This window comes from Dendrobates tinctorius, unplaced genomic scaffold, assembly GCF_039654945.1.
Source record: "Dendrobates tinctorius isolate UK_male_01 unplaced genomic scaffold, ASM3965494v1 ptg000035l, whole genome shotgun sequence".
Classification (NCBI taxonomy): Eukaryota; Metazoa; Chordata; class Amphibia; order Anura; family Dendrobatidae; genus Dendrobates; species Dendrobates tinctorius.
The window spans coordinates 5,788,786-5,803,940 of NW_027361703.1; the positions used below are offsets into that span (position 1 = coordinate 5,788,786).

Here is a 15,155-nt window from a genome sequence, read left to right on the forward strand (position 1 = left end):
CTTCTCTCCATCCTCAACCCGAAAAGGTCCCACAAGTTCATCTTTGATGATACCAGCCCATACCAGTACCCCACCTCCACCTTGCTGGCGTCTGAGTCAGAGTGGAGCTCTCTGCCCTTTACTGATCCAGCCTCGGGCCCATCCATCTGGCCAATCAAGAGTCGCTCTCATTTGATCAGTCCATAAAACCTTAGAAAAATCAGTCTGAAGATATTTCTTGGCCCAGTCTTGACGTTTTATCTTATGTTTCTTGTTGAAAGGTGGTCGTTTTTCAGCCTTCCTTACCTTGGCCATGTCCCTGAGTATGGCACACCTTGAGCTTTTTGATAATCCAGTAACGTTGCAGCTCTGAAATATGGCAAATCTGGTGGCAAATGGCATCTTGGCAGCATCACGCTTGATTTTCCTCAATTCATGGGCAGTTATTTTGCGCCTTTTTTTATCAACACGCTTCTTGCGACCCTGTTGGATATTTGCCTTGAAACGCTTGATTGTTCGATGATCACGCTTCAAAAGTTTGGCAATTTCAAGACTGCTGCATCCCTCTGCAAGACACCTCACAATTTTTGACTTTTCAGAGTCCGTCAAATCTCTCTTCTGACCCATTTTGCCAAAAAGAAAAGAAGTTGCCTAATAATTAAGCACACCTTATATAGGGTTTTGATGTCATTAGACCACACCCCTCCTCATTACAGAGATGCAAATCACCTGATTTACATTATTGGCAGTTGGCTTTCAAGCCTATACAGCTTGGAGTAGGATAACATGTATAAAAAGGATGATGTGATCAAAATACTCATTTGTCTAATAATTCTGCACCCAGTGTATTGTCGATTGATCCTGCTAACATTGGCAGTTTTGACGGCTTTAGTGTGTGTAAGATCTTTAGTAAACATATTTAGCATGTGCCCTGTGAAAGTGGCTCATATTCTTACCTCTTTGCTCTTACTGTTGCTCTTATTTATTCTCATCTGTACTAATGCAACTCTCTACTAATTGGCCTCCTTACTAAACTCTTCCCTCTCCAATCCATCCTGAATGTGGCAGCCAGGATGATATTTCTGTTTAACTGTTACATTGATGCCTCCACTCTGTGCCAGTCATGGCACTGGTTGCCCATCCAATACAGAGTACAATATAAACTTATCACTCTCACCCACAAAGCACACCACAGTTCTGTACCACTCTACATCTAACTCATCTCTGTCTACCACTGTACTCATGCTTTAAATTCTGCTAATGACTCGGTAATCACAACCTACCACTCCCATCTCCAAGACTTCTTGCGTGCTATACCAATTCTCTGGTATGCACTACCCAGGACAATTCGATGAAAACCCAATACCCAGAGTTTTAAGCATGCCATAAATGCATTTCTGTAGACTGACCTTTTCACCTCACTTCACTTAGCTAACCATTTCCGTTTTTCTCTGCCTAAATTTTCCTTTGTATCTGGTCCCCTGTATCATCTGTTTACATAGCTTCTAGGTACTTAATAGAACTCTGTAATTATACTTGTACAGATACTGGCTGATTACCGGCCCATGAAGCGTTATTTGGGATGCCTGTATTTATTATATTGATGGCTGGACCATACATAACAAGCAGTTTTTACCCTTTACCTTTCATGTCTCCCCATTGCCTCATAGATTGTAAGCTTGTGAGCAGAGCCTTCACTCCTCTTGGTATCTATTGAACTATGTGTTACTCTATAATGTCTAATATTGTCTGTACAAGTCCCTTCTGAATTTTAAAGTGCTGCCTAATATGTTGACGCTGTAGAAATATATATTTTTTATTATTATATGATGAGCATAATCTTAAACCATCATTCCCTGGAAGGAGGGTAAAAGGGTAAAAGCAGGTCCATTTGTCTTTTATCTGCGTGGCATTCACAGATGTGCTTTTTTAAAAAACTTTATAGGACATTGCAGCAGAATGAACTTTTTTTATACAGTTTGAAGCAGTAAAAAACCGCCACTGCATTGCATGCCTTTAATCTACACCCATAATGTGATGTTAACATGTAATCTAAATGCCCCCTACACTTTAGATTCAGGTTGGCCATGGCTGCTGATATCTTCTGGATATTCTGACCGTCTAATGAGCATGGCGGTGTTCTGACTCTTCCGATAGATGATGCCGTTGCCCAAGTAGTCTACTAGCAGTTTTCTCTTCACTCTTCATTGATGACACATAAACGCTTGGCTGAGCATTAATGTATGTTGGGAGTCTAGAGAGATAACTGTGTGTGGCCACTTGAAGAACCATCTATTATCACAATAACAGCTGTTTTTCTAGTGTTGCTAGGTAATAATCTTCACACATTGTAGTTACACTCTATGGGTGCATTTACACTGTGTGATGCGCTGCATTAAACGACCCTGACTGGCAACAAGCATGTCTGTGACAAGCTGATTGGGGACTGCACTAAATGGAATAACTGACAACAGGTTGGGATACCCAACTTATTTACATTGTAGTAACTATGAAGTGGAGTGATGTAATGGGTTTTAGAGTCTTGAAATTGATGAGCTATCATTAATGAAGTCCAACTCTCAATGTTCCCACTGATCAGTGTTAGTAGAGGCCATAATACTCATACGAGGTATTTCACCAATGTCAAAAGCTGAATTTGAAAAGATGACTTCTACAAATGGATAACGATCCTAAACATACATCAATATACACAATAGACTACCTCAAAAGGCACAAGCTGAAGGTTTTACAATGGCCCTCACAGTCCCCTGATCTGAACATCATTAAAAATCTGTGGCTAGACCTCAGTGTTACAGTATGTTAGCTTTGCATGCAAGATGACCCAGAAATCTCACAGAACTGGAAGATTTTTCTAAAGAATAATGGATAAAAATTCCTCAAACAAGAATTGAAAGATTCTTGGCTGGTTACAAAAAGCGTTTACAATCTGTAATACTTTCAAAAGGTGGTACCACTAGGTACTAACTATGCAAGGTGCCCAACCGTTTGTATCTGCCCATTTTCCTTTATGTAATTTTTAAAATGTAAAAGTTGAAAACATATATATATATTTTTGCCTAAAGTACAAAGGAAATGTGTCCTCTTTAACGTTAGGCCTTTTAGAAGTCATTTCATCTTCAACTTGCTTAACTGTTCACAATAATAGTCATTATGGCCAGGGATGCCCGAACATTTACATGCCACTATATGATTTAAAGGTATTCTCATTTTAAATGTCCATTGCATTTGGGTAGGAAAAAAGTCTGCCAAATGTATTGTTTGCATGGCTTGTAAGTGTCATAACAAACATTTCAGTCACTTCTAAGCAACATCAAAGCACGTCTATATGCATGCACTTTTACAAAATAGTTGTTGATCTCTGTTCATTGAACTGTTAGTTACATTACACAATTACTTGCTGATAACTTCTGTTTCTTTATAGAATATAAAATGAAGGAAGATTCGGCATTATTACATGCTTCAGGCTTTGAAGATCTTATTATGTTTACAAACTCTGCACTTTTTGAACATTTGCCACACAACGAGACTAAAGATGAAGGAAACAGGTCACATGTCAGACGGAAACGCTTTATTTCATATCCAAGATATGTAGAGCTCATGGTTACAGCAGATGCAAAAATGGTGCGCCATCATGGCAGAAACCTACAGCACTATGTTTTAACTCTAATGTCAATTGTAAGTAACGGGGATGTAATTTGACACAACAAATAACATACTGTGTGTTTGTAGTGGGCTAATATTCCTTTCCATAACATGGCATGTCATTCTATGGCGCCATTCTCTATGTATCAAGTATGTAAATTTTATTATGATAGTATAGTTATTATCGTAAGTGGTTTTATTGCTTGTGTAGATAATGCTGAACTTTTACGCCTGTGGCCCCAATGCAAAATCTCCATCAGGGCCCCCAATTCAAAAGTCTTTAAAGGGAACATGTCATGTAAAAATAATATGGTATTAACCTACAGATATGGAGTTAATCTGCAGGTTTATAGCATTCTGAAGCTGACTGGTACCTGCATTGAGAGCCCCTTTCTGGGAGGAAATTAACTTTATTCCTTCTGGCAGCTTCCAGCTTTCAGTCACAGAGGAGCAGCTTTAGTCACTGCTCAGTGCATAATGAGCGACAGCTGTAACCACACCCCTCACTGACTGACAGCCAGCTCTAATACTGAGCTGGATATCAGTCTGTCAGTGCTGGATGCTCGGTTAGAGTAACCACTCACTATGCACTGATCGGTGACTGAAGCCGGTCCTCTGTAACTGAAAGCCCGATGCTGCTGGGAGGAATACATTTAGTGATGGGCAGTCTGGCTCTTTTTGATGATCCGGCTCATGGCTCCGCTCACCAAAAAGAGCCGGCTCTTTTTGGATCCTAAATGGATCCCTAGTAAATATGTGTTTGCAATATGTGAACACATATTTATGTTGACATAAAGCATCCGAAGCCCCCCCACCTATGACAGAAACTCTGCCCACTTGCTAGTAGCCAATTAAATTGTTGAGTGGGTGGCGTTTTTCTCAGGTGGGCGGGGTTACGTCTGCCGAACACTGGGAATTTACTCCCAGTGAGAGCCATTCAGGGATTTTAGTGGCTCTCACTGGGGTGCCGGCTCCCATTGTTCACAGCAGGGAGCCGGCTCTTTGTCTCGGTTCGTTCGCGAGCGACACATCACTAATTCTGGCAGCAGGGCACTCAGTGCGGTGCTGTTATCCTGCAGATTAAGCCCATATTTGAAGGTTAATAGTGTTTTTTTACATGATGCTTTCCCTTTTAAAGTACTAATCTTTTCATATGGGAAAAGGGACTATTTGGGGTCTCTCAAGGATCCAAGGCACAGGTGCGACGGAAACCCCTGCACCCATTATAGTTATGCCCCTGTGTGTAGAACATATAACTAAAAAGAACCAGTTGATACATAATAAATAGACCTTAATGGCAAGAGACAGACTACAAATGATGCACCAATGGGGTTTTTAACCAGAATCATCCTGATTAAATGAGTCCGTCTTGCAAGACTTACTGTATGACGGGTTTGGTTATTCCTGTGGGAGCTCACTACATTTGAAACAGAATCCCATGGTTTATTTTCTGATACTAGTATGAGTAAATGGTTTCTATATATGGATGCTATGTTGTGTGCCAAGAGGAATGTCGTGTGATATTTGATATGATCACTTGTGCTAAGCAGCCTGCACCCACCCTTGATTAAGAGCCTCTGTAAAAAAATCCTCTTCCTAACTCTGTTCCATGTATATAAATAAAGATACTAAAGTAGAATGTTCACACATGAACAGGTTTTTTTTTTAACCCTCATCTTTTACTTACCGTATTACTTATAAATGCCTTGTATCAATATCCACAGAACAGAATTGATAATCTAAGAATTAATTGTTTTTAGGCCTAGTGCTATATATAGAAAGGAGCTAAGTATATGTACGATGGAAACTCCTGCACAACAATTCATACACAAGAAAAAATGGAGTAACTAGTCCATCCAAAAAATAGTAATTTTTATTACACAAATATCTTAAAAAAAAGGTATATAACAATTACAACAAACATGAAGTCAAAAGGATAAGCAAGATACAGGTGTCAATATATTGCATGCCACATATATGTGTTTGGGTTGGGAAGGGATACTATGCAATGAAATTCAATAGAACTTATTAGCTAGTACAGTAATATAGTTTGTATATTATACTAAACATATTTACATTGCTAGCATCACATAAAATTTCTACCAGTACAAAAACACACCATGTAAGCTCATCAGTAAGGTAATTCATTGTGACTGCACTGAGAAACCATAACCATAATGATCACTGGAAACCAAAACTGCAAATGCTAGTTCTTAATATCTCTTACCCATCTATCACCCATGTGGACCAAGTACCTAAGCAGCACCTACGCGCGTTTCGCGTGGGCTCCCTCAGGGGGCCATATAACTTTTCAATACCTTGTTTAATGGATTATGCAAATGCACAACATAAAGAAAGATGATTCATATATTTCTATTGCTAAAGCATACTTTGGAAATGACTTTCTAATACGCAAGTGTGGCCACCACTCCATTCACTACTATGGAACCAACCAACACAAGCGCTGTGTTATTACGTTTTAAATGGAGTCTGTCACCCACCAAAACTCAATTAAAAGTATTTATACAGTCCTGCAAGTGACGCAGCCTCTATAGAAATCATACCTACAGTATTTATGTCCCTTAATTGTACACAAAAGCCGTTTTATTGCATATGCAAATGAAGGCTTCTCTGTGCACCCTTGTCTTGGCCAAGAGAGCAATGCACTGTTTTACAACATGCTGCACACTTCCCAAATGCTTGATTGTGGTCCTCATTGACAGTGCAGGAGCTAAAGAGGTTTTAAACAGGATCACACAGTAGTGAAATGTAGACAAGTTGAGGGATGAGACTGTTCCTGCTGTGTGCGCACTTGTTCGGCTCCTGCAATTTTTGTGGGAATGTGCAAGGCCAGGAATTCAGTTTAGGCAGCACTCTGGACAAGTGAGTGTTGTCATTTAAGAAATGGTGATGTAGCGGCATATGAATTGAGTGTATGGAACTATGCAGTGAGACCTTGGTGAAGATATCCAAGAGATTTTTTAAAAGAATTTTTGATGTTTTCATCACAGTTAATTTCTCGTGTCAGTCTACTAGAGTTTTTTGGCTTAACTGCTCATTGACGTCATAAGAGAGTATACTGTATATGATCAATGATACATTGTTTTATGCTAGGTTGCTGCTATCTACAAAGATCGAAGCATTGGGAATCTCATAAATATCTTGATTGTAAAGCTAATTGTCATTCACAATGAACAGGTATGTTATTTAACAATTTTATTCTCACATTTGAATCACAATGTTCATTCTCAATTCCATTTTCATTTTCTGAAGAGGCAATTTGCATTTTTGTTTAACAGAATTTAAATGAACAGTATTGTTGAAGGCATACAATTAACTTCAAGGGTATGCAAGTTAAAAGCAGCCACATAGACAAGAAAAAAAATTGATCTGACACAGGCTTGTCCTAACAAACCATTCATCTGGACCATTAATGTCCAAAACGTATTGCAATGTCACAATTTTTACATGAAAAATAGTTAAATAATCCTTCTGATGTTTTGCTTACTCATGTCTGGCATGTATTACTAGCTTTTTTAAAGAATGAGCACTGTGCATATTCACATTTCCCATATTAAAGTGGCCTTGCTATGTGGTGGACATGTTTGTCTGCAGAGCAAATCACAATTTATATTGTAACTGGATCTTTAGCAGAAAGAGAACACAGTTAGAATGATGTGGAGGAGGTGTAGGACGGTGCAGCACTGTGGAGAGGGCAGGTAGAAGATAGACAGAGGTGAGAAAGGTGAGCAGGAGATGTAGAGCGGTGCAGCACTGTGAAAAGGACGGGTAGGGTGGTAGACACAGGTGAGGAGGAGATGTAAGGCGGTACAGTAATGTGGAGAGGACAAGTAGCATGGTATACCGTGATGAGGAGATGTAGGGTGGTGCAGCACTCTGGATAGGACGAGTAGGTGGTAGGCAAAGATGAGGAGTTATAGGGTGTTGCAGCACTATGTATAGGACAGGTAAGGTGGTAGACAAAGGTGAAGAGGAGATGTAGGGTGGTAGACAGATATTATGAGGAGATGTAGGGCTGTGCAGTACTGTGAGGTGGTTGGGTGTGGAGGTAGACAGAGATGATGAGGAGATACAGGGTTGTGCAGTACCGTGGAGAGGACAAGTAGGGAGGTAGGCAGAGATGAGGAGGAGGTGTAAAATCATAGAATCATAGAATGTTAGAGTTGGAAAGGACCTCCAGGGTCATCTTTTCCAACCCCCTGCTCAATGCAGGATTCGCTAAACCATCTCAGTCTGGCCAGCCTCTGAAGACTTCCATTGAAGAAGAATTCACCACCTCTCGTGGCAGTCTGTTCCACTCATTGATCACCCTCACTGTCAAAAAATATTTTCTAATGTCTAATCTGTATCTACTCCCTTTTATTTTCATTCCATTGTTGATTGTGTTTCATTCTGCAAATGAGAATAAGGATGAACAGTCTACACTGTGACATTCCTTCAAATATTTGTAGACAGCTTTTAAGTCACCTCTTAGGGTATGTCTCCATGGTCAGTATTGGCAGCGCTTTGGATGCAGCTCCGTCCAAAGTGCTGCCGGCTTTTGTATGCACGGGGATTCCGTATGTGTTCATTGAACACATGCAGAATCACCGCATCCTATACATAGACTGTGATATTTATCTTGTGGAGACTGAGCGTCTCCGCAAGACAAATACACATGCTACTGTCTATAAAGATGCGCCGCATGTGTGTATACGCAGGTCTGACACCTGCGTCTTTGAAAGCATAGTGGAGATGAGATTTCATAAAATCCCATCCACTGATTTCATAAAATCCCATCCACTGATTTCATAAAATCCCATCCACTATGCTGTAACATATGGCCGCTGTGGATTGGACGCAGCGGCTGTACGCAGCGTCCAATCCGCAGCAAATACTGAATGTGGAAAACATACCCTTAGCCTTCTTCTACACAAGCTAAACATTCCCAGAGCCTTTAACTGCTCCTCGTAGGACATAGTTTGCAGTCTGCTCACCATCCTGGTAGATCTTCTCTGAACGTTAACCAGTTTTTCAATGTTTTTTTTTAAATGGGGTGCCAAGAACTGGACAGAATATTTCAGATGAGGCCTGACCAAGGAGGAGTAGAGGGAGATAATTACTTCACATGATCTAGACTCTATGCTTCGCTTAATGCATCCTAGAACTGTGTTTGCCTTTTTTTGCTGCTGCATTACACTGTTGACTCATGTATAGTCTGTGATCTATTAGTATACCTAAGTCTTTTTCACATGTGCTGTTGCTTAGCTTTATTCCTCCCATTCTGTTGATGTAATTTTCATTTTTCTTGCCCAGATGTAGAATCTTGCATTTCACTTTATTGAATACCAATCTTTTAGCCTCTGTCTTTGTATAGAAAATATTTGACCTATCAATTAACTATTTTTTCAGCTGTTTCTTTCTTCTTTTTTTATGAAGGATGGACCAGTAATCAACATTAATGCAGCTACAACACTTCAGAATTTTTGTGTCTGGCAAAGAACACAAAATATTCCTGATGACTCTCATCCATCTCACTATGATACAGCTGTTCTTTTAACCAGGTATCATTTATCAGATTTTTTTGAATCAGTAGATTTGCACTGCATTTTTTGTTCTGTTTGTAACTTTTGCTTCCATCATTACTTTCTTCATGTTGTGGCATTTCCAGGTTTCTATAATGCATTATTATTTTTTCTGGAAATTTAGTATTTGATGACATGCAGTCATGAGAAAAATTAAGTATATCCATTTGGAAGACTGTTTTACGTATCAAGACATAATGAAAAAATGTGGTCCTTAGAAAGCCTTAAAATTAGGTAAAAACAGCTAAATACAATTTTTGCTGAACAGCAACACATGACAGATTATATTGTGCCATTAACTATTTCACAAGTACTAAGCCAAAATGAAGACGCAATGTGTGAAAAAGTAATTACACCCCATAAATATAACTTTTTTAGTCTCTCATGCTGTTCTGGAGGAATTGTGTCCCTCTTTTCTTTGCAATATTGCTTAAAGGGAATCTGAGGGTATGTGCACACGTTGCGGATTCGTGTGCAGATTTTTTCTGCACGGAATCTGCAGAATCCGCAGGTCAAAATGCCTGCATTTTACCTGCGGATTTCCTGCGGTTTTCCTGCAGATTTTGTGCGGATTTGGCCTTCGTTTTTACACCTGCGGATTCCTATAATGGAATAGGTGTAAAAATGCTGTGGAATCTGCACAAAGAATTGATATGCTGCGGAAAATAAACCGATGCGTTTCTGCTCTGATTTTTCCGCAGCATGTGCACAGCGGTTTTTGTTTTCCATAGGATAACATGGTACTGTACATCCCTTGGAGAACTGCTGCGGATCCGCAGGTCCAAGTCCGCTGCGGATCCACAGATGAAGCCGCAATATGTGCACATACCCTGAGAGGTGTTATCAGCCACTGACTGTACGATCACAGCCATGTACGTTTGCCACATTGTTCACATTGTTTCACAGAAAATCTTTTAATAGCTGCCGGGGACTGAGTCTCACTGTGTGCTAGTCGTACAGGTGCGTCCTCAGTCGCGTCTCCCCGTCTTCTGACCGTGACTGGCAAGCCTCTGCCTGTACTTTCACATAGGTAAAGACCCAGAGTATTCTCCAGTGGGCCCAGGCACTGACATCAGCAGGCAGTGGCACCTGCAAGTACAGCGAGAATAAGACATGTTTCAGCAATGCATACATCGCTCCCCCAGATTATTTAACTCTGGGAGGTGCGCTGGAACAAAAAGCCATCAGGACACAGAGTTTTGTTCCTTATGAATAGTGAGTGCCAGTCTGCAGCAGACGATCGCGTCATCAGAACCTTGTGCACTGTTCTCATGGGTTGTCTAACGTCGGGAGAAGTGGCAAGCAGTATGTCATTACTTGTTATGAATGAGTCACCGCAGGAGGCAAAAACAGAAATACTAGCTAAGTCCAGAAAACCAGAGAAGTTGGCAGCTATCGGATTGCAGACCCCTGAACCTATCAACAACAACTAGCAGTAGCCGTGGGGGGTTCCTACGGTGCCCTAGACCCCTAGATCACAGCCGGAGAACGAAATAGCCTAAAGGCAGAAAGGGAAATCTAAACTGCCCCAGAGCAGACCCCAAAGCAATAGGCAGCACCAACATATAATGACGGTGAAGCAAGATGAAAAAACACTAACACAGATAGAAAGATAGGCAGAGCAAATGATGGGGCCCAAGCTAACTAAATAGGACAGGATAGAAAAGCTGCTGTCTGCAATCCGCCAAAACCCTATCAAAACAAGAGCCAACAGACTGATGGGGAAAAAAGCCCTGAAGACGCTAGGCTTCAAAAAGACTATATCAGTACTCAGGTATTTTCTGCAGACAGAGCAAAAAGGAATTCAGCTCACCCCAGCAGGGAATGGCAGAAATCCAGAAAAACAAGGCAAAACAAAACCAAAACACAAATGCAAAAAGCAGAGCAGAAAACTTAGCTTTTGAGGAGCAGGAATCAGACTGGTCTCCTAGAATCCCTCAGAGAAATCACCAGCAAGGCAGAAGGGCGTCGGCTGCCTTATATCCAGTCAGCAATTCCCGTCACCCAGTCATCATCATCCTGCTCAGGTGCTTGGTAATCAGCTTCACTACCTTCCTTCACCAGAAGAGTGAGTTCATCAGACCTCAATGGTGAAGGGGAAAATGAACTCACAACAATTACTCTTCCCTGCGTTAGACACTGGTGACATGCTTGTCTGCTGCATACTGGAGATTATTTGTAAGGAACAGAACACTGTTCCATCCTGATAGTTTCTTATCAAAGCTCCTCCGTGCATTGAACAAGCTGGGAGAGAGGTGCTGCTGTTGATAAGGCTAACACTGATTTGCTGCAGCTCTTCTCCCCACAGCACAGTTCAAGTAACGACAAGTGCTGTGATTCATAAAGCTCATGCTCCTCTCCCCTGCACCATCACAGGCACAGTTTACGGAGCATAGGTAAACAGATTTTTTCCTCCCACCATCAATGTAAGTCAGTATTATGCATCACCAGTAACTGAGGGCCCCCTTGCAAAACCTAACAGTGAGTGTAAATGGGGGGCTTTTAGTCATTGGTGATAGAGAAGAAGGGGCTAAGTCACTTAGGGATGAATGAGGACCCCATTCCCTAATTTTTCCTTACACCCCTGACTGACTGAGCCTCTCCTCCATGTATCACTCCTGACTAACTGAGACCCTTATCCCTATATCACCCCTGACTGAAGCCCTTTTTCCATGTATCACACTGGACTGACAGAGCCCCCTCCCCCTGTATCACCCCAGACTGACTGAGCCCTCTCTCCCTGTATCATACCGACCATCTGTCTGAGCCCTCTCACCTGCATCACCTTCGACTGACTGTGCCCCCTTCCCCTGAATGAGCTCCTTCCATGTATCACCCCAGACTGACTGAACGCCGTCACCCCATATCATCCCTGACTGAGAGACCTCCCCCCTGTATCACCCCTGACTGACTGAACCCCCTCCACCGTATCACCCCTGACTGATGGAGCCACCTTTCCCTGTATTACCCTGACTGACAAAGGCCCCTCCCCTTTATCATCCCTGACTAACTGAGCCCCCTCCCTGTGCATCACACCTGACTGACTGAGCTACTTTCTCCTTATAACTCCCATGACTGACTGAGCACCCCCTGTATCACCTCGGTCTGACAGAGCCCTTTCTTCGTGTATCACTCCCAGACTGACTGAGCCCCCTCCGTCTGTTTCACCCCGGACTGATAGAACCTCCTTTTCCTGTATCATCCCTGACTGACTGAGCCCCTTCTCCCTAGATTACCCTGACTGACTGAACTCCTTCCCCCCCTCCCGCTGCATCACCCTTGACTGAGACCCCTCCTCCTGTATCACCCTTGACTGACTGCGTCCCTCTCCCTGTATCACTCTGACTGATTGATTCTTCATGTATAACCCCTGACTGAGCCCCCTCCCACTATATTACCCAGACTGACTGAGCTCATTCTCCCTGTATCACCCTGGTCTGACTGAGCCCCTTCTCCCTGCATCTCCCCGGACTTACTGAGCCCCTTCTCCATGTATCACCCTTGACTGACCAAGCCTCCTCTCTCTGTTGCTGGTTATGAAAATTATGCGGGAGCTCACGCAATTTTTTTTTAAATAAGCGGATATTGCGTCTCACAGATTTCGTGTTTGTGTGTGTGTGTCTAACTCTTTATGTACTGTTTTATTAATGAGGGTATCTGGCTGATACCTGTTCATTACTAAACCTCAGGCTTGGTATTAGACACACACACACACACACACACACACACACACACATATATATTTATATCAAAACAACACATAGACCAGCTAAACTCCAAACTCTGGATGGTAAATACCTGTTTCCTCTGTGTTGCACGGACCAAGACTGGGAACAAGTCCAACAATGTAGAAATCAAGGCAGAAAAGTCCAGCAAGTGGAAACTTCAGGTGGTATAATAAAATCCAAGAATTTTTATTGCAGATCATTTAAAAAATCCAGAGTTCAGTAACAAGATGCAGACATAATGCTGAACAGACTACGCGTTTCGGCGGTAACAACTGCCACCTTCTTCATGGTCTCAAACTGCTTCTGGAATACTCCAGCATTCTTAAGTAGAAAAAACATTTCTTAACCTCATAATCAAGAAGTAGTAACAGGTGTAGATAACATCCTTCAATGTTATCTCTATAGCTTCCGGAAACAAGTAGAGAAAAAAAGCATCAGTGTGAACAGTACCTGCACTAACAAAGTTATCTGACCAGGATAAAGAAATCATTAAAAACACACATTATTACATTAATGCAACGGTGTTATATAATGAAAACATTATGACTGAGATATAATAGCGCTACTTGGAAAAACATGATATCAGAAATTATTTATAATGTATTGCTAGATCCTTTCTATTATTGAATCCATGCGGTAACCTTGTATCTAAAAGAAACATCCATTTGCTTTCTCTTGCAAGAATTTTTTTGTGATAATTCCCCCCCTTTCTGTTTTTTTAACCTGTTCAATGCCTATAAAAGATAAACCCTTGGCATCACCCCATGTATTTGTGAAAAATGTCGGGAAACTACAGAGGCTCCTGCTGGTGGCAAATTAACTGTATCAGAAAGATATTTTCTGATCCTTTTTTTTAAAGTATTCATAGTGCAACCAACATACTGTTTGTTGCAAATTTCACAATTAGTTAAATAGATAACATTGGAGGTATTACAATTAATATATGAAACAATATCAAAATTCTTATTATTGTGCATAGACATAAATGTTTTAGATTTTTTGGCATGCTTGCAACATTTGCACACATTAGCTTCACACCCATAGAAACCTTTGGTTTTTAACCAGTTGGTATCCTGTGAGTTAAGAGACAAGGGATCCCTGAAAAGGCTAGAAGATAAAAGTGAACTTAAGGGCATGTCCCACTAAGAGATATCGCTAGCAATATCGCTATAACTAGTGACGTTATAGCGATATTGCTAGCGATATCGCTGTGTCTGATACTTACCTACGACGCGCTCCCCCGCTGGTTATCGCTGATCGCGCGAGAACGTCCTGGACCGTTTCTCGTCGTCAGCTTCCTGCGGCGCTTCCTGCTGTGACGACGAGCGACGCGTGGAGCCGGGCGGGAGGACGCAGGATCGCCTGATGTGACAGGTAAGTAGCGACCCCCGTCCCCAGCGATGTCGCTGGTGAGATCTGCCTGTGTGGCAGCTCACTAGCGACCACTTAGCGATGCACCAGCGATCCTGACCGTGTCATATCGCTGGTCGGGATCGCTGGTACATTGCTAAGTGTGACAGTACCTTTAGAGTGGGGGCAAGTTTTGCAACAAACAAAATAGATTCACTATCTACCAGTGTTATTAAGATTTTATCTTGACACAGAATGGGCAGATATTTCTTAATAATCGCAACAATATTATGATACTGGGGACTAAAAGATGTAGTAAAAGTAACTTTATTTGAACCATAAGGCTGTGAGCCCACGTAGCGATTTTTAAGCGTTTTTGCCGCGATTTTCGGCGCGAAAACGCTGCGAAAACGTTTAAAAATCGTGTACAGAACGCCCCCCATGCATTCTTATGGCATTCCGCACATGCTGTGCTAATGCTGCACTTTTTTCCGCGGCGGAATCGCATCGCGGAAAAAATCGCAGCATGCTCATTCTTTTGTGCGGAATCGCAAAGAATTGCTGCGATTCCGCACCCATAGGAATGCATGAGAATCGCTTACTTCCCGCATATGGCTATGCCCACCATGCGGGAAGTTAAGCGTCTCGTGCGGTTGGTACCCACGGTGTGGAGGAGAGGAGACTGTCCTCCAGGCCCTGGGTACCATACCCCTGTAAAAAAAAGAATACAAAATAAAAAATCGGGGTATATTTACCTTCCGATGTCCCGCGCTGCATTCCCGGCCTAGCGTTCCCAGTAATGCCTTGCGGCAAGGCCCTGTAATGACGTAGTCTCGCGTGACTCTAGCGG

At 41.9% G+C, this 15,155-nt stretch overlaps 1 protein-coding gene across 1 annotated transcript in view; it reads left to right on the top strand.

The window, feature by feature from the left end:
- The window catches only part of ADAMTS20 (ADAM metallopeptidase with thrombospondin type 1 motif 20), a 266,796-nt gene that overhangs the window by 93,031 nt on the left and 158,610 nt on the right, over window positions 1–15,155 (top strand). Inside the window, exons 4-6 of the mRNA XM_073573240.1 lie at window positions 3,422–3,675; window positions 6,757–6,840; window positions 9,082–9,206. Coding sequence (XP_073429341.1) covers window positions 3,422–3,675; window positions 6,757–6,840; window positions 9,082–9,206 — 463 coding nt within the window. The remainder of the gene's footprint in view (window positions 1–3,421; window positions 3,676–6,756; window positions 6,841–9,081; window positions 9,207–15,155) is intronic.